Here is a 20,493-nt window from a genome sequence, read left to right on the forward strand (position 1 = left end):
CAGAAGTTTAAGCACAAAGGAGAAACAACCAGATTTTCTCCCCCTGAGCTGCTAGAAGACATCCAATCCATTTAAGACTCTACCAGATGCTGTCAGCAGGGGCACTTAGGAGTCCGCACCAGAGAATCTACAGGATTTCAACGTTACTCGCTGGGGAATACTCCTTAGCATACGGTTTTATTATTAGATAAATTTAGCAATGATTGTTTAATTGTGATACTCCTCTGCAGTCATGTCTCTTTTTTTCAATTCTATACTGAATGAGAGTTGCATATAAATAAATTCTGAATTTTAGATCATTTAACTAAACTCTATGCAGTTTTTGCAGTGAGGCACACTCTACTTCCCATATTTAGCACAGGGAAAGTTTGCCTGGAATATAAATCTTAGTGGAACTTTTAAAAATATGCAGATGATAGGAAATACCTGCCTATAATATGCATTCAAGTCAGTCGGCTCCGAAATCCTCTTGCGAGATGATCAGAGACACCCAGACTTGTTTAATGTGTTCAGGCTCAAGCTAAGAGACGGTCAAACCACAATCACTTGGACTCGTATACCCGTTCAAAGAGATTTCCTCTGACAGCGTGGAACACGTATCTCCTCTATGTGTGAGGACATTAGGTCCTACCTGTAGTCCTCATGCCCTACAGTGACTATGATATTATTAAAAAACATTTTACTGGCAAGAAAACTGAAATGCACAGCAGTGGGGTGGCCTGGTCTGTCTGCATGTTAGCGATGTCCAGAGCATGAAGTGCACTCCATGCTCCCGGGGGGTATCTGTGACACCCTTTCACCTCAATGCGGCTAAGCAGAGACCCTACATTCTGACTGCTGAAAACACAATGCTGTGGTTCTTGCCCAGACACCTTGCCCTTCTTGTCTAAAACTAATCTAAGTACGTTGAAAACACTGGTTTCAACATATTTATACAAAACATTAGCACAATCCAAACAGTATACAGTAAGATGTGAACGTCTCCCGGCTCCTATGGCCTTCCAGTCCCATTCCTCAGGGGCACCAGTGCCAACAGGTTGGTGTGTCTCTTTCCAGGCCTTTCTTCTATGCCTATATACACATGTAGTGTTTTTACAAGGATGATATAATGCTCTGCATAGAGTTCTGGAACTTGCTTTTGCATTCCTAAGTTGGAAATGAGACATGAACAGTCTGTTTACTATAAGGAGTGATAGATCAAAGATGAAAATATCGTATGTTAAAAAGGTATTTCAGATTCTAGAAGAAAGGCCTGGACAAGTCAGAAATCAGCCATTACGAGACACGGATTCAAAAAATTCTTCTTCAAGTTATGTGTGGCCTACTTTCTTCTAGGTTAAGAGAAGTAAAACACAACACCTAACTGTATCCAAAAATAAATGCCAAACATCTAACCACATTGTACACCACCTTATATTATGGCCCCTTTGTTTTCCATAATAGTATCTTCTAGTCTATATATCTCTTGGAATGGAAATACCATTTAGACTAAATATTCTATTTAAGGAAACAATAAATTCAGTGTTTAAAGCCCTCCTTCATTCTGGTATATTCAGCCAAGCATCTAATATTGACTCCTGTGTTTCCTTTCTTACTTTTACCCAATGCACCTCTTCAGCTAAAGCTTAAAAGTGCCTATAGGTTTAGGAACATTTAGGATATATCGGTATAAAATTTTCAATTTCAAGTTGCTTTAGAGTATGATGGAAAGGAAACGAGTAATTTTTAAAGTCCAGGAAATAAAGGCTGTATTTCAATAGGGACTACTTCTAGGGCGAAGCAGTAATAGTTCATCCATTTCTGATGATCTTATTGCTTGAAATTACAAATGTCTAACAACCCAATGGAAGGAAAACGTGTCGTCTTGGAGTATAGCTGACAGACACACAGACATAGCTTCAGATGCACTACACAGTGATCCAGTAACTGGGTATGTTACACTGTGTAACAAGGGTGGCGCAAGGGTGGCGCAAGGGTGGCGACCATCCATTACCATATGACGCTCTTACAAACCACTGACTATATCCTCTTGCTCTATCTTTTATCCCTGTGCCTTACTCATCCATAAAGAGGTCTGTGTCTCCCACTCCCCTCCCCCACATTTTGCTCATCCTCCTACCACTCCCCTCTCCAGCAATCATCAGTTTGTTCACAAACAGAAGGAAAATTTTAACATCTCACATAATTGTGGGCTATGTGTTCATGATCTCAAAAAAAAAAAAAAAAAACCCCACACCAAATGACTCATTTTTTTTTTCACTGAACTGTCTTTTTTTTAGGCATTGTCATAGAAAATTCAAGGTTAATAGGAAGAAGGAAATTCATTTTCTGAAATCCTTAAATTAAATGCAATTACTATGGAAAGAACTAGATTTTAGTGCTGACATTCCCAGATTTATAATTCACTCTTTTATAGCAGCATGACAAACAAACCTTGCTCACCTTCCTATAATAACTTTAAAAATGGGATTGTCGGCTGTATTTATCAACCCTTTCATTTCCCAGCATAATTATAGCATACATCCCAAATAGAGAAGTTGTTTTTAACCTATGTAAAAAAACACAACTGAAAGAGTAATACTTTCTCCTCCCCTCCCACCCTGTTTCCCCACCTGCTGATAGGACAGATCTGCATTGTTTCTTCACATGATTGTGCAATCCTTCACAAACAATCTTAGTCCTAATGGTTCCATTTCAATAACATCCACTATCTGCTGTATATTTTTAAATGGCTTATGGTAAAGCCAGGAGCTCTTTTACAGAGAGATGTTATGATTATCTTAGTAACTGTTGTTAACAGAATTCTATATGTACAAATATTCAAGGGCAAGTCCTTCCTTCTGAGATTGTAGCTAATCTGACAAATTTAAGTGATAATAATACCAGAAGGAACAGAAACACAGAGCTCAACAAGATAAGCTGTTATGTGTGAAACTAGGACTAAGATGTGGTAGAAACCAACCTACTGGGCAGCCCGGGGGCTCAGCGGGTTAGCACCGCCTTCAGCCCAGGGTGTGATCCTGGGTCCTGGGATCAAGTCCCATGTCAGGCTCCCTGTGTCTCTCATGAATAAATAAATAAAATCTTTTTTAAAAAGATTTTATTTATTTATTTATTTATTTATTTATTTATTTATTTATTTATTTATTATGAGAGAGAGAGAGAGACAGAGAGAGAGGCAGAGACCCAGGCAGAGGGAGAAGCAGGCTTCATGCCAGGAGCCCGACGTGGGACTCAATACCGGGACTCCAGGATCGCGCCCTGGGCCAAAGGCAGGCACCAAACCTCTGAGCCACTCAGGGATCCCCAAATAAATAAAATCTTAAAAAACAAAACAAAACAAAAAAAAACAACCTACTTGGGCCATTCATAAAAGTACTTAAATTTAAGAATCTTAAAACTAATTTATCCTGAAATTCTATACAGCTACATGGTTTTTCATTTTCTACATGGAATAAGTATAGAAAGGGAAAATACTACCAAACTTTAACTATTTGTATTAAAAATAAAAAAGAGGCAATAAATTTATGGCAAAGAATCTACATCTTCAATGCCTGGCTTTCGTGTAATCCGCTTGGAAGAGATGTGCTCATTTGGATAATGGCTTTCATTTGTTTTTCTTTTTGACATTCTGAGAATTCAGACAGAACAATTCATCCACACTCTGTTTGAGCTAAGCAGCTGTAAAATGTCCTCATCTGAAACTCTTTCTAGTCTCTTCCCTAGGATCCTCAAATATTCTAGGAACAGATAATTTTCCAACCCAACGAGAAGTACCAATGTAAGTAGAGCAATCCATTCTTTAAAATTCTGATAAGCTCCACCTTCACCTCAACTCTGGAAAATCTCCTCTTGAGACCTACCATCCCTCCCCCCACCAAATAACACTTTTGGTGTTATTTGGTGTTATTACACTCCCTTGATCACTAGACTGTCTCCTAAAGGACCTAAAGCCAATAGGCCTCAAGTTATAAGCAGGATGATGAACTTCTTAAGCAAAGAATTGTGCACCGTTTATGCACAGACCCATCCACGAAATCCTGACCACTCTATAAGCACCATGTCCATACACAATTAGCTCATTAAATGGAAGAGCTCTGTGGCCTCCTCATAAGACAATAGGATGTGCATAACAGCATGTGCGTAAAACCAATGGTAAATCTGTCTTTTCTTGACTTGATGAGGCAAATCCAGCTGCGCAAGGAGCCAGAGCTGCTGAAAAGCATAGGTCCTTGCTTGGGGTGGTAAGAACTGCTACCCTCTCTTTCCAGGCTACAGGTCCTCCATTTTCTAAGTCTCGGTTTGGGGAGAATGGAAGATGCATAAATAATGCCCAGATGATGACAACAGCAAATAATTTCCAGGAGAACCAGGGTGCTAAGCATTGTGATAGCATCTTCCATGGCTAAGGAAGAACTCCAAGCATTCATAGCCTTCACTAATATGATTCTTATAATTACTAGGGGGGGCAAAAATTAGCTGTAACTTTTATCAAATACTAGAATTTCTATTTTGGAGAAAGAGAAATACAACATGGATTATAGTTGTCAGATATAAAGTTACAAAGCATATATAATTTTTATATATAATATATATTATTATCATATTATCTTGTCTACTATCCAGTGGGGTAGTCACTGACTTATACTATAAATAGGGTAATCTCTCTGGAATGCAATTAAACCATAGTATCAAGAATTGTGGAAGCATTTACTTTTTTTATGCTTAGTAACTGCCTGTCAAGGATTCTCTAATAAAGAAATGATAAAAATAAAAATAATATGTATGAAAAATATGAATGATACATATCTGTTCATATCATATCTATTCATCCATTTGTCATTGTTTATAGTAGCTTAGATATATAATCAAAATATATATAGAGAGAATATAGAGAGTCAAAAATAAAACATTTATTCAATGGAATATTAGGCATACCGTTTAAGTACCATGATCATTAGGAATCATCACTGAAATGAGGAAATGTTCAAAATAACTCCTAGAGTAAATTGGATGCATAATTCTATGTAAAATATACAAATATAAAATAATAAAAATTGGCCTCAAAGGAATATAACTTTTTTTTAAAGTGAATATCCCTGGAGTGAATAGTGATATGTACTTTCTAAATTTTCCAAAGTAAACATTTACTACCTTTTTTTTTTTTTTTTTTAAGTAGACTCCGTGCCCAGTGTAGAGCTTGAACTCATAACCTTGAGGTCAAGACCTGAGCAGAAATCAAAGCTGGACATCGAACCTACTAAGCCATCCAGGCACCCCAATATTTACTACTTTTAAAACAAGAATAAAAAAAGAAAGAAAAGAAATGCATGGCTATCTACTAAATTCAATGTGCTGCTGCCCTTCATCTGTAACATAAAGTTCAAGTTGGCTAGGCTCACGTTAAAGCCCTTGTAATCCAATCATGTCTTATCAGCCCAATGTTATTTCTAAGGAATACCCAACTCTGTCTTTGATGGTCACCAGGCCTGTCATGGGCCATCTAGATTTGACTTGTGCTCTTCTGACAATTCTACAAAAGTCTTTTTGGACCCTCATTCCAATTGATTCAGCAAAAATAATTTAGAAGGAAGCCCTGCTGAGAACAAGAATCCCATCAATATTTGTTAAATGAATGAACAATCACTACTGTGGTCATAATAGTAACGGCAAGTAACATTTATTGAAAGCTTTGTATTTATAAGAATGCACTGTGCCAACTTCATTGATCTCATTTAATACTTTGAACAATCCTCCATTTCACGGGTGAAAAAACAGAGCCTCAGGTAGGTTCTGTATATTTTCCAAGGAGGTACAGCCAGTGTTGACTTGGGATTCAAATCCCGCGGTGTCTGATACCAGTATGCTCTTACACTACCAAATTCGCTAATGGAAATCGTTCTGCCTATGATATATTTTTATTAATTAATCTAGCTGAATATCCATGAAGCTAAGTAAAAATGATGCGTTGAATTACAAAGTTTTCTTTCCATATAAAAATAGATACAAAAGCAATAAAAATTTTCTGTTGAATCTCATTACATAATGAAATGTTTACCTGTATAGGACCAGCCAATCTCTTCAACAAGTTTTCTTTGTTGTCTGTAGTATCCATAAGTCCAATCTACAACCAAGAAAAATCAATTGGTCAATGTGTAGAAAAATATATGTGACCAAATTAAAAATAAATCGGATGCCCAAATCATTCATACCCCAGATGGTCCTCAGATACTCCTTCCCATGTCACCTTCCCCAAGATCCCCTGAATGCCAGCCACCATCATATAGTCTCTGTTTTTCCTGTTCTAGTAGTTGATGTTTTAAAGTTTAGGGGGCACATTAAAAAAAATTGAAGTTCTGGTAGGGATAAAGCAAATACTCGGGGTAAAGCAGGAGGAACCTAGAGGGATACATCCCCCCAAAAGATGGGTCAGAAAGAATAATTTGTCCCATCTCCAAATTTTTAATATTCCTCAAGTCAAACATCTAAGATCCTGTTGATTAGAGATACTTTTAGGTTTACAAAACAAGTTTGATCTATCAATGCACCCTAGGATACCCAGAGATTATCATGTTTTCAAAATTTGTTTCCTTTTTGCCAAAAATGAAATTAGTCACCTTGAGGAAATGAGAATTCAAATGTGTATATGTTGGCCGGGAGGAAAGCTATGTTAGACAGTGTAGGTGACTTTGTCTCTTAGAAGAAACTAGATCCCCGAGAGAGGTAATACAGTGGGAGATTTAGGCCTCATAAAAGAAGATGCCTCATGACCCCAAGAGAGTGGTTCTAGATCAAGAACACAGGGCAAGTGAGATAGAAAAGAAAATGGATGGAAGCCAAAATCTCGCTCTGCATAATTCAAAATGTTGCCAGGAGCCACCCCTGCACTCAAAAGAAACTGGGATGTGATGATGCAACCTCCTTTCTGTGCCACTGTCTGTTACTAACATTCGATTTCAGCTACATGGTAGGCAAAATAAATCTTTGTGAGCTAGCTTTAAAACCTGGTCACTCTTGACAAAGCATTCTGCAGAATAGCTAATTTACAAATAAACACACAGGACATTACTTATTCATAAATGGAGTTTCTATCAATATGGCTTTCATTTGAATACAAGGATTTTATACTAGATCATACCATACCTGTATTTAAACATATATTAAACATTAAATATGTTAAATACATTTTATATATTAAAAATATATTATATATTATAATATATTTAATATGTTATATTAAATATACTATAATTTAATATATTATATTAAATACAATACATAATATATTAAATATATTTAAATATGGTATGGTATGATGTTTCATCATTTGGGAAAAAATTCTATTCTTATTCTTGCTACACAGTTGTTTTCTCTTTATTGACAATTCTCAATTTCAGGAATGTAAATATCTAAGGACACTGTGGAAATTATTTTCCTCTCGTCTGTGTCATATATTCCCTGGTTAGTACAGCATGGTAATAAATAACTGCTAAACTGTTTCATAAAAGCCAGAAAGCAGATCTGCTGTCAGAAATACATATTCTGAATCTATAGATTATTCAAAACCAAAACTTACTTTTAAGAAACAAAGATTTTCTTTTCGTTGTAGAACTTTGGTCAGAAATATAGGTAACTATTCTATTGTCCATATAGCACATTACAGCACATATCTATTTTTATAACAGCTTTACTGAAACAAAATATATACATCATACAATGCACCCATTAGAGTATACAATTTAATCCTTTTCAGTATATTCACAGACTTCCGCAATCATTTCCACAATTTTAGAACATCTCCATCACCCCCATAAGAAACTCCAATCTTTGGCAGCCCCAAGCCACCCCCAATCCCATTGGTCTAGGCAACCACTATCTACTTGGTTTCTATACATTTGGACATTATAGACATTTCATACATCAGGATCACGCAATATAGGCTTTTGTGACTGGCCTCTTAAGTTCAGCACAACTACTGTTTTCAAGGTCCGTCCATGTTGTAGCCTACATCAGCATTTCCTTCCTTCTTTCTGGTCGCCTAATGGGACCTTACCGTACGGTAACCAAGATAGTCTTGAAGTTTCCTTCAGCTCCGTTAAAGTTTGGACAGGCTTCTTCCAGACTCTATGTCCCTGGTCCCCCTTTTCTGAGTACTTAGTTTAGAAAACCTGTCATTGTAAATTCCTTCTCTGGCCCTTTGAGATGTAAATCCTTTTTTTTTTTTTTGAAAGCCACATGCCAGTTTTACAACCAGGAATATACCACTCAAAGACACGGGAGCCATCTCTTTGAAAGGAAACAGGACCCTTATCTCCCAGTTTCTGTGAAAGGGTAAAAGCTTAATTTTGGCGGGGTGCCTTGCTCCAAGTTGCAAAAACCAGTTCCTGTCAGGAAGATCCCAGTTTATTTTTCCTTTGGACAAAACCAATTAGCAAACAAATGGCTTATGACTCCTGCGAATATCATGCATTACTGTTCCACTGGGGCTCAACATCACCCTCAAAACAATGTACCCCTCTACTTCATCCAAGTTGAGTTCGGACTTGGTTCTGGCTTCTCTCCTCGTTGCAACAACCCTGAATAAAGTCTCCCTTGCTTGTTTAACTTTATCCAGTGAAATTTTTGTTTTGTTTTGACAACAGATATGCCACATTTTATTTATCCATTCTTTTTTTTTTAATAAATTTATTTTTTATTGGTGTTCAATTTGCCAACATACAGAATAACATCCAGTGCTCATCCTGTCAAGTGCCCTCCTTATCCATTCTTCAACTGATGGATACTTGGGTTGTTTCTTCCTTTTGGCCATCATGAACAATACTATTAATATTCATGCCTATGTTTTTTTTTTTTTTTACTTAAAAAGGAATATTAGGTTCCTAATTTATTTTTCAAATACAGTTGTTAACATAAAATGGTAGTTATTTAAGGTTAAATTCTGGGAGCAAGTGTTTCTTCATGATCAAGAAGTATATACAACTAGATGTTAGAAAGGGCTCCAAAGGTCATTTGACTGAGACTTTAACAGTCTACAAAAAAATGATTCCTAGAGATCAGGTAATTTACTCAGCCAAAATGTAAATGGTTTCTAGAAGAAGAAAGTGGCAAAATGGAAGCAACAAGGCATGGCTCCTGCCTTCTACTCCAGGGAGCCTTCTCCAATATCAAGGATCCCTAACGACCTTGACCTCTTGGTTACTCTCTTAAGGTGCTTTGCCCAAGGAGGAACCTCTATAGCATGTATGCTTTCAAGAGAAACAAAATGAAACACAAAAATAAAAATTCAAGTGGCCTAGAATTTAACCCGGAGAAATTATTTGGACAAGTAGATTAAAGAGAATTGATTATACCTGTTTTGACCTGGCTGTCACTTGAAATTTTCCTCTGAAATTTTGCACTGGCCGGAAGGAAAAGATGTATTGTCATTTATTACATGTCTTACATAGAAATATTTTTTAAAGGTAAGACATTTTTGTCATATAAACGGATTTGGAAGATTTCAGAAGATCAAAACCTACGCTTAACAAATAACCCATTGAAATAAATAAAACAGTAGGCTCTTGTTTTAATGATTCGGTCTAAAAGATGACAGCAAAATATCAGCAGATTTTAGCTTTCCTTGCAGGGCTTTATCACTACACAATGAGCATTTGTCCTTGGTTTTTAATTACTCACATTAAGAAAGCTTTATTCAATACAGGATTCCCAGGTGTTGGTAGCTCTCTTCAATTCCTTTATGTATTGTTCCCTTAATTGTTACTTCAAACAATCCGTTACACATTCATATGCTAATTACACAGTCCTTGGGCGTGAGAGAGTACCCCACTTTTAAAATTCTACTTAGAGGTCTGATAGATGAGATGTGATAGCTTCAATGAACAAGAAAAAAGAAGCGAGGTTCACTTTTTTGTTGTTGTATTATATACTTTGAAAACCAGTAAATCCTATATAAAATGAATCTATCAAAGTGCTTACATGTTTTTAAATCAATTAAAATAATGAAATATAGAATGTTTTTTTCCGGCTTCTGTGAATTTTAGTTTCTTTCACTTTTAATATTTTGTTTCTTTCAATTTAAAAGTATTTGCCCGGTCTGTTTCGGTGTGAGTGTTTTATAGTGGAAAAACGAAGAGAAATTTCAGAAATGAATTGTACATGCGATGTACAAGCAAATACACATGACTAAATTTTGTTAAGGCTACCCTAAAGTTTGTCCTGAAAAAATATTCTTCATGAAGTGGCCTTTTGACCTGCTACCAAAATTAGGAGAAACCTCAGGCACTCTTAAATGTTCCTGTTTCAACATATTCCATCTTGACCTACCTTGAGCACCTACAGACGTGCAAATATGTGTGTGTGTGTGTGTTTTATTCTTAAATTCAGATAATGGAAATCAAAGTCTATCACACAGAAGATGTAGATTAATCTAGCTTTTTCTTTTTACATTTTCTTTTTTTGTTCAAGTTCTTTTTAAAAAAACAGTAACAAAAAATCTGGATGCTTATTTCCTACTAAAAATATCATTAACTATTTTGAATTATTGGGGTGGCTGGCTGGATAGGCCGTAGAGCACGCGACTCTCGGGGTTGTGAGTTCGAGCCCCTTGTGAGTCCCGGAGCCTGTCAAAAATTTAACACAAACAAATAAATGATAAAAATGCCTCTGATATTGGCCTGAAGAAAGTCACTGCTTCATGTTAACTAGTAATTTCATCTGTATCCTACTATGTAATCTAGCAGCAGTCCTCTGACAACACGCTCACACACGTATTTGATGCTATCAAGTGGGCAAACATGACAAGGAGAGGAAATAGACTGGTCCTCTGAAAAAGAAACTTCAGGTAGGAAATAATGACAGATAACACTTGAAGATGAGGATTTAAAACTAGATTAGTCAAGGTGGACTTTCCGGGGTAAATGATCCTTGCATATTTCACTAAAGAACCACAGAGGCAGAGGGGCCCCTGGGGGGCTCAGGCCGTGACCCCGGAGTCCCAGGATCGAGTCCCACATTGGGCTCCCTGCATGGAGCCTGCTTCTCCCTCTGCTTGTGTCTCTGCCTCTCTCTCTGGGTGTCTCAGGAATAAATAAATAACATCTTAAAAAAAAAAAAAACAACTACAGAGGAGGAGAAAAGGATGTTAGATGATGATCAAAACCTGGAAAGGCAAAGGAGAAGGATGAGAATTAGGGACAAATTTTTAAAGCCCCTGAACAACACTTTGGCAAAGAAAGACTTGGGGAAGAGAAACCCTGCAGGTAGAGGAGAGGCCTGTGCACTAAGAGGTGGCAAATGGTGGAACCCGCGGTGGGAGAGGCCAGTTGGGCTCTGGCGTAGGCTTTGCAGGCAGGTCACCAGGGACTTGTGCTTGGCGACAGCTCACCAAGATATAAGGGTGACGTCAATTTTCAGTTTTTGTCCTCCTGCTACGGTCGCCTCTGACCTAGATTTCTTCTGAAGAAGGAAAAGAGATCGTCTGCTGAACTATCACAAAGCCTTGCATGTATTTCCTTTTTAAATATATTTTCAAAATGTTAAGAAGGGTATTAAACAAACAAACAAACAAAAGAATCAGCGTATGTAATTGAAGTGAAAGGTAAGGGGCTGGCGACGCCCGGGGTACAGCCCAGCGTCATCGGCGGCGCCGTCCCCTCTGGCCGTGGGGGCCGATGGAGCGCCGAGGCCCAGGCCGCACCGGGAGCTCCCCTGGGAGGACAACCGCCTGCGACTGAGGGACGCCCGCGACCGTGACCGTGACCCGGCCCCGGAGGCCCTCTCCCTGTCACACTCGCTGCGACAGGTCCCTTCGGTGGGTGGAGGCCGGGTCTATGGCCAAGTGACCTCGCCCAAAGCCTTGGTAGCAAACCGGGGCCAACCTTCCAAGTGAAATGACATCCGCCCACGTGCGTGGGATCCAGTCTACACCATCACACACGGCAGATTGTTCCTCGGTGGACTTTCCTGTCACTGAACATTAAGAATTAGCCTGCTGCCTACCTGTGCCATCACGAGGCCTGTGTCTACCTACCTGGAGTGTAGACTTTTATCCGGCACGTACACAAAAGCACTTGTGAGGCATAATTCGGCTGCTTGTGATATCCAGACACGCGCAGGGTACGGCTACAGTTCAAGCACATTTGCACTCATCACTACAGATACAACTAAATGCCTTAAAAACAAACTGCTTTTAAAAAAAAACAACAGATACGTATCATTTTCTCCTAAGTTTGCTTTCTAATTTCTGCTGCTTTCTAGGGTTACAAGAAGAGTCTTCTTGGTTTTCTCCCCTCCCCAAAGGATTACAAATTAAAGTACTTTTTAGAGTCTCTAAACTCAAACTGTGACTTATTGCCAAATCGGAGAGCACATGACATCCTACTGCTAACGACAGGGAACTCTGGGGAGAGGTGAGTTTCTAGAGTCCAAGCGACCTCAGTTGAGGGATAAGGTTAGAAAGATGAAAAAAGGTAGATATTTGAGGCACTATATGCAAAAAAAAAGGTCAAATGGTATATTATCAAAGCAGATGGAGATACTGGGCATATGGATAATAAAAGGAAACAAAAGGAGCCATTTCTTCCCTAGGTTTGTTTTAATAGCCAGACATCCGATTAAATACATAGTTCTCACAGGACAAAGGGCGAGCCTGGAGGTGAGCAATTAGGTCTTTACTGTCCCTTAACACTGAGGACAGTGTTTGCTTTCACAGGGGGGACGTGTATGGTCCCGGAAAAGCACCCAGTGTTTGTCCTCGTACTTTAGACACAAGTGTTTAACCTAACGTGATTTGTCTATATTCCTAGATTGAGGTATTTTCTGTTAAAAACATTTAATAATTTTATCTTTATCACATGAGCAATAATACATGTCTGTTTCAGATAAGTTAGAAGAACAAAGATAAGCAAAATAATTTTAAAAATCATCTGTAATCCCGTCTCCTAAAGATAACCATTCTTTACCATTTTTTACGTGTGTATGTTTTCCTAGATGTTCTACTGTGCATACATAGAAAAGTTACACTTTACATAAATTGAATTACATTACCTCATTACTTGCTGACCCACATTTTCTACGCAATAATAAACTGCTGCTATTGCTCAAGTTAACAAATATGGCTTCGCAGCATCATAACAGTTCATTTAAAGAAGTCTCTGCTTTTGGATATTAAGATAAAAAGTTGATTTAACTTTAGAACATTTATTCTTTAGGCTTAAATGATACGAGGAATGAAAGAAGTTCTCATTAAGCTAGTGTGAGCTAAAGTCTGTAGGACATTAAATACCACATGTTTCCCCTGTCAATCTTTTTCTAAAACCCCCCAAAAACACTAAATTACATGAACTCATCACTATAACATGATAGTGAATATACTCCACCATAAGAGAAGATCCAATTGTTGACGAAATAGTGATAATGGCCACAGAGATGGAAATAACAATGTGTAAGAACAACTATTAGGAGAAGAGTTAAAAACAAAACAAAACAAAACAAAACAAAACAAAAAAAAAAGGAGAAGAGTTAAAGACAATATTAAGAGCAGGAAGAGAACCAAACCTGTATAGGAGAAAGCAGATGAAAGTGGGTAGAAAACATGGAGTTCATCAGATCCCAAAAATAATGTGCCATTCTCCCTGTTACGTATTATCATATTATTACACTATTATGTTACTATCCAGACAATAGTAGTGTGCTATTATTTACCAATCTAACTGATGCTCCTCTTGTAAAGTCTTACGTCCTTGCGCTTTCCCTGAGGTCAGGAGCACGACAATGGTGTCTGTTCTGTAGCTCTATGATTAGGATCGCTTGGCAGGTTTTGGACAACTGGCACACTAAGATAACCAATTAGAAGATATAATGGGATTCCATGGACATTTACTATGAAAAGCATAAAAGGCCAAAAAAGTGCATAAACAAAACTATGAACTACTATTAATATGCAAAAAAGGTGAATAAAGAGACTCACTCCTATCCTTTTTTTTTTTTTTAAAGATTTGATTTATTTATTCATGAGAGATAGAGGGAGAGGCAGAGACACAGGCAGAGTGAGAAGCAGGCTCCCTGCGGGGAGCCTGATGCGGGACTCGATCCCAGGACCTGGGGTCACGACCTCACGATCCAAAGGTAGATGCTCAACCCCTGAGCCACCCAGGCATCCCTGTTAACAGCATTTTTAACTTCAGTTTAAGACATCACAGCCACGTCTACGTACGGCTGTACTTCAGCTCCCAAGACCTTAAACAGAAGAGCCAGAGCGAAGCAGAGCACGCGGCGAACTCACAGATCATCCTCTGGGCCCTGATGACCAGCAGACTGACTGGATCGTCTATTCATCATCAATACGGCCTTATTTTCATTTGCACCTTACTTCTAAAACACTACTTTTTTGCTTAGGTAAAATGAAGCCTAAACCTAAGTATAAATCCACTAAGCAGGAAAATCTGCCGACTTTAGGGTTTGACTTTTCACCCTGTCCCAGCAAGGGTGAAAGTTTTCTTGACTTCTTTCCATGGAATTGACTGAAAATTCATTTTTGTCATTTTTTTTTAGGCTTTCTTTTACTGTTCTAGAAAAATAAAATTTTTATTCGTAAGAAACATACTCATTTGAATACACAGACTGATGTTTTTTAATGGATTTTTCATGATTTAAAATATTTTCAATTTGCCAACATGTTTTACAAGCTTACTAAACCACATACTATTGCTTATTCAGCCTACTTAGGCTTTCGAAAAGAAATCAGGATGACCATGGTAGGTCCATCTAATTTAACTATAAACAACTATCAGTGTTTGGTGCCTCTTTTTATTAATCCTTAGGGTCAGAAATCTAGACCCTCCCTTTGAGTCGAGGCCTTGGATATACAATTGTGTATCTACAATTATAAAATGGAAATAGGTGTCCTCCACTTGCTAATGACGATACGGTCACGAAAGCTGGGGCATATGTTAAACCATCTGACTCTTTGTGAAATATGTGCTTATACCACCTTATATCATTTCCTGAATTTATTTTTCAAGGATTTCATTTTTACTTTCAATAGTGAAGCAAAGTCCAAAAAAAGCAATGTGATGCTTGTGTCATATGCATACACCTGACCAGTCACAAAAAATATTCATTTGTTTACTGACATTATCCAGCTCTCAGGCTAACGTATTCTTTAGTCTTAAAGATAAATGTGGATCCTCAGAGTAGATGGAAAATACAACTCCCTATATTCAAGTGTTGAACTGAGTCCTACAAGAACGTGAATGATGAGAAACATATAATATTTAATTTTAATCAGAGACTACCATTATCTACTTTTGTAGCTACATTCCAAAATGAATACATTTCTAAAAGCAAAACTTCACAATATTTGTATTTTCCTTGTTTCAGAAGACTTGGGGCAGCTTAAGACCATTATTTAGAAGTTCATATTGTTCACGTTTTAAAGTTCTTCATTTTAGAACCACTTTCCCCTCTAGCAACCTTAAGGAATTACACGCTTTGATGACATTCTTAATTTGCTGACTTTTCGTTATCAAGCACTTACCTATATTAGTCACTGATTTTGTTCGTAACTATTTAAAAATGATTCTATCTGTTGCTTTTCTGGTATAGATGTTTCATCGTACTAGACTACCAAGTGATAATTGTTACGTATCTTCTTATTTGCTCTGTTATAAGATTTATTTGAAGTGAATGGAAACTGCTAAAATCCTCTTGGCTGAATGGACGGGCACAGCATAGGGATGTTCTATCTGGCTGCAGAATCATTATTTTTGCTTCACTTTCTTCTGCTTGATATTTTTATCCCCGTCACCTTCCCCCCCCCCCCACCTCATGCCTCTACTCCTTGTGAAGCATCCCCTGGGTATTATCTTTCTCAAGCAGATATGTGAATCTTCCTTGGAAACTGGTGTCTCCACGATGCTCACTCTGTGACCCACCAAAGTCTAAGAAAAGAGGTGTCTGTTCAACCATCAATCACAACACACCTATCTTCAAGTCTTGCATTGGTGACCTCTCCTGACCAAAGGCAGTACTGGGACTTAGTGGGCCACTGTTGTTAAAGCTTTTCCCAACTCTTGCCTGAAATTTGGAAGTTCTCTGCAGTTGCAGATGCTCAGAGATGTTCATTAGGTTGCCTAGATGACCCAGGTTCATTGCCCTGTTCCTGTTAGGGCATAATTAATATCCTCGGAGAATGCATCTCATGAGCTACTTTTATACACAATCACAAATGGCCAGCCAGAGACTGGATATTATTTATTTTGGAACAGTTAACTCACTTGGAACAAATATGTTTTCTCTCTACATTTACCTTTCTGTTGGCGAGGATGTCAAGAAACTGAACAAGTCAATGCAACGTTTCCAACCTGGACTGCAACCAGGCTTCCGCTGGCATCTTGCCCTGAAGTTACTGGGCCACTGGGACACCTCAAGATAATTAACATACTCCTGCAGTGTCTAACGTGATCATCATAGTGGTTAAACGAAAAAGAACATCCTACAACAGACCAAGGGTAGCAGCACCTTTGCATCTCAAGGGAAAAGAAAAAGTGTTTTTTAGAGACGAAATTTATGCCTTAGAGTTCATGATATATCACGAAGGCTTAAGATATTGACATAAGACTTACATTTTCTTAAAGGACATTCAAGCATCTAAGTGACTTCACACCTTTATGAAATTTATGATGTTTCCCGTTAATTTCACTAACAATGGGATCCCTGGGTGGCGCAGTGGTTTGGCGCCTGCCTTTGGCCCAGGGCGCGATCCTGGGGACCCGGGATTGAGTCCCACGTCGGGCTCCCGGTGCACGGAGCCTGCTTCTCCCTCTGCCTGTGTCTCTGCCTCTCCCTCTCTCTGTGTGACTATCATAAAAAAAAAAATTTAATTTCACTAACAACAAGTATCTTTTGGTGGAAAATGTTTAATTGGTCATCTTTCATTTATTTAGCCAAAGACATCTTGATTTAATCTTGGAAATAAAATCTAAAACCCATTTTGTGTTCAAAGGAATGCTATTTTATCGATGTCTTGATTTTTGCAATAAAAAATAAACAATCTGTGACTAAACAGACCTGTGAGTATAAAGAAATGCTGTGCGTGGCACTCCAAGGTCAAAGTATAAACATGGGGGTGTGCGGTGCCTGGGTGGTGCAGTCGGCTAAGTGTCCAACTCTGGGTTGCGACTCAGGTCATGATCTCAGGGTCATGAGATCGAGTCCTGCGTTGGCCTCCATGCTGGGTGTGGAGTCTGCTTGAGACTCTCTCTCTCCCTCTGCCCCTCGCTCCTCAAAAAGATGAAGTAGAAACACGGTAAACTTTCACTTAAGAACAATACTTTACTCTTCTCCCACATTTATTCTTTAAATGGTCATACAGACCTAGTACAGATTACAGAAAGAAAAGGCAAGAGCTGAATGTGCAGTGACCGTGTGCCTTTGACATGGAGTCCTAACATTTCGTTCAAGGTTTTATATTCACGTTATCTACTTTATAGCTACTTTCCTCCCGTCGCATCTCAACTTCTCCAGTCAAGGGTGCCTCTCCCAAAACAAAGAGCTGGTTTTCATGTGTGACACTCTCAAAGGCTGTGCATCATCGCGAAAAGAGATCGGGATGAGAGACGGGGCCAGAAGAACTCGGAATATAAGCCCTGGCTTTGAAACTGCCCAGCTGCGGACCTTCGGAAGAGTCATTTGCCCTCGCAGTTCTTCTGTCTGAAAAATCAGGTCCTCCTCTGCTGGTGAGGAGTTTAGAATCATATCGATTAATTCATTTGAATGTGTTTATAAGGGATAAGACAGTATATTGACATAAGTAATAATGCTTTCGTCGGGAAGTAAGCTGAACTCATTACAAATTATTTTCTCAGATGACTAAAGGCTATTTAAAGGTTATTTAAGGCTAGCGTGTTCTATCTTTTCTTTTACGTCCCATGTGAGATAGTACCCAATGACATTGTTTAAAATGGCTCTTATGGGGGGGATCCCTGGGTGGCTCAGCGGTTTAGTGCCTGCCTTTGGCCCAGGGCGCGATCCTGGGGTCCCGGGATCGAGTCCCGTGTCAGGCTCCTGGCATGGAGCCTGCTTCTCCCTCCTCCTGTGTGTCTGCCTCTCTCTCTCTATGTCTATCATGAATAAATAAATAAATAAATAAATATTTAAAAAATAAAATAAAATAAAATAGCTCTTATATTGCTTATCATCTCTGTGGGCAAGCCGATGTTTCTGTCTCGATTCCTATAGCCACATAACAGGCATAATAATGATATCAACATAAGCTTAGGATAAGGCACATATAGCCATTAGTCCATATATATTATGTTAATGTATATCATAGTAATTTATAATTCATTAATATACGTTAGCTATGTAATTCTATGTTATTACATATTTAATAGTTTTTTAAAATTTTTATTTATTCATGATAGTCACACAGAGAGAGAGAAAGAGACAGAGAGAGGCAGAGACACAGGCAGAGAGAGAAGCAGGCTCCATGCACCGGGAGCCCGACGTGGGATTCGATCCCAGGTCTCCAGGATCACACCCTTGGGCCAAAGGCAGGCGCTAAACCGCTGCGCCACCCAGGGATCCCTGTTATTATATATTTATTACATATTTGTATTTCACTTAGAGTTCATTCTACTATTGCTTTTTTCCCCCAATTTCAGCAATTTCACGGATTCATTATTTTCTGTGCAAAACAACAAGCTTCATTTGCCAACAAATACGGAGCGGCGAGTCATTTTACACAAACACACCTTGAGGAAAATTGTTCACTGAATTTCAGTACAAGCAAGAGTACACATTTCCCCCCTATGTGAATAGAGTCAGTTCTACTCAATAACACACTCAATCTGGCTAAAAAGATCCAAAGGAGAAACAATCAATAATATACAATTTTAATTTAATTAAACTGAAATAAATTCACTTCAAAAGATGAATATTTATAGAGAGAGCTCTGGAGCAAAGGGATGCACAGAGTTGTTCTTACATCACATTGGCAAGAGAGTTTGGGTTCTGACATTCTCAGTATATATACAAGTATCATGAATCCAGGAGAAAGTAAGAGTCACAAAGAGAATCTCACAGTAATAGATCTAGTGTAGGAAACTGTCTAATGTGAAGGAGAAAATCTGAGGCAAGAAATTCAAGCAGCATCAAAAGGTGACAGCAGAGAGTTGAAGAAGGTCACCAGACAACCATTAAAAATCAAAAAGACAACTTAAAGAATAGTAATGGGCTCTTTCATGACACGGAAAATGACATTCATTCTCCAACAGTGTCTTAAGGAACTGTAACAACTGAGAACGCCAACAGAGATGTCATTTAAAAAGTCACATTACACTAAACATATTCTTTTTTTTTTAAAAGATTTTATTTATTTATTCATGAGAGACACAGAGAGAGAGAGAGAGAGAGGGGCAGAGACACAGGCAGAGGGAGAAGCAGGCTCCTTGCAGGGAGCCCGACGTGGGACTAGATCCCGGGACTCCAGGATCATACCCTGGGCCAAAAGCAGGCTCTAAACTGCTGAGCCATCCCACACTAAAGATATTCTTAAAAATATTTCATTTATTTGACATACAGCTGGAGACAGGGCACAAGCGGGAGCAGCAGAGGGAGACGGAGACGCAGGGTCCCCGCCGAGCAGGGAGCCCCATGTGGGACTCGGTCCCAGGACCCCGGGGTCACGCCCTGAGCCAAAGGCACATGCTCTACCGCTGGGCCACCCGGGCGTCCCAAGGTCCCCTATCATTAAAGATATTTTTTAACAAAATGGAAAAACCTGTTTCTATTTTAGAAAGACTTTTATCATACACTGGGGAGATTTTTAAAACAAATCATTTGTGCTTTAAAGGATTTATATCAGTTACTCCAAAAATTCAATTCTGTAGAATGCCCCATTCCATCAGCATGATGCTAAGTGGAACGTCATGCACAGTTCACAGCTGGTGGCTTTCTATTAGATGTCACCCACCAGAGATGCACAGCTCAAATAAGCAGGGCATCTTCGAGGAGGCCCCCGACCGGCAGCTATCGCCTAGAGTACCTTACCACGTCGTTCAAGTTCATAGACAAGAAAATGTACTTATTGAAATAATTATTTTGTTTTTTTTTTAAAGGTTTTGTTTACTTGAGCGAGAGCGAGAGCGAGCCACGCACGAGCAGAGGGAGGAGGAGCAGGCCCTGCTGGGATCGCAGCCGAGCCCGAGCCCTGAGGTGCCTGCCCCCCGCCCACCGAGGCCCGGCCACCCCGAAATAGCAGCTACTTACGCTGTGTTTTTTAAAACCTCAAAGAAAAAAAAAAACAGTTTACAGAACAGTCAACTCCTTCAATTTTAAGTAGTATTTATGCACCTCCAGTGACTGAAAGGTCTGCTTCCTATAACATTGAGATGACATGAATATTTCTCCCGCAGATGCAATTCCCAGAGGCCTCTGTGGTGTCAGATGTTGGGCCTTCCTGGCATCCCGGCCACACCTGCTGTCCCCTACCCC

At 38.9% G+C, this 20,493-nt stretch overlaps 1 protein-coding gene across 1 annotated transcript in view; it reads right to left on the reverse strand.

Moving 5' to 3' along the window:
- The window catches only part of PTPRZ1 (protein tyrosine phosphatase receptor type Z1), a 156,241-nt gene that overhangs the window by 111,093 nt on the left and 24,655 nt on the right, over positions 1-20,493 (reverse strand). The window contains exon 2 of the mRNA XM_077855943.1: positions 6,059-6,124. Within this exon, the coding sequence (XP_077712069.1) occupies positions 6,059-6,124 (66 nt within the window). The remainder of the gene's footprint in view (positions 1-6,058; positions 6,125-20,493) is intronic.

The sequence above is a fragment of the Canis aureus genome, chromosome 18 (genome assembly GCF_053574225.1).
Source record: "Canis aureus isolate CA01 chromosome 18, VMU_Caureus_v.1.0, whole genome shotgun sequence".
NCBI lineage: Eukaryota > Metazoa > Chordata > Mammalia > Carnivora > Canidae > Canis > Canis aureus.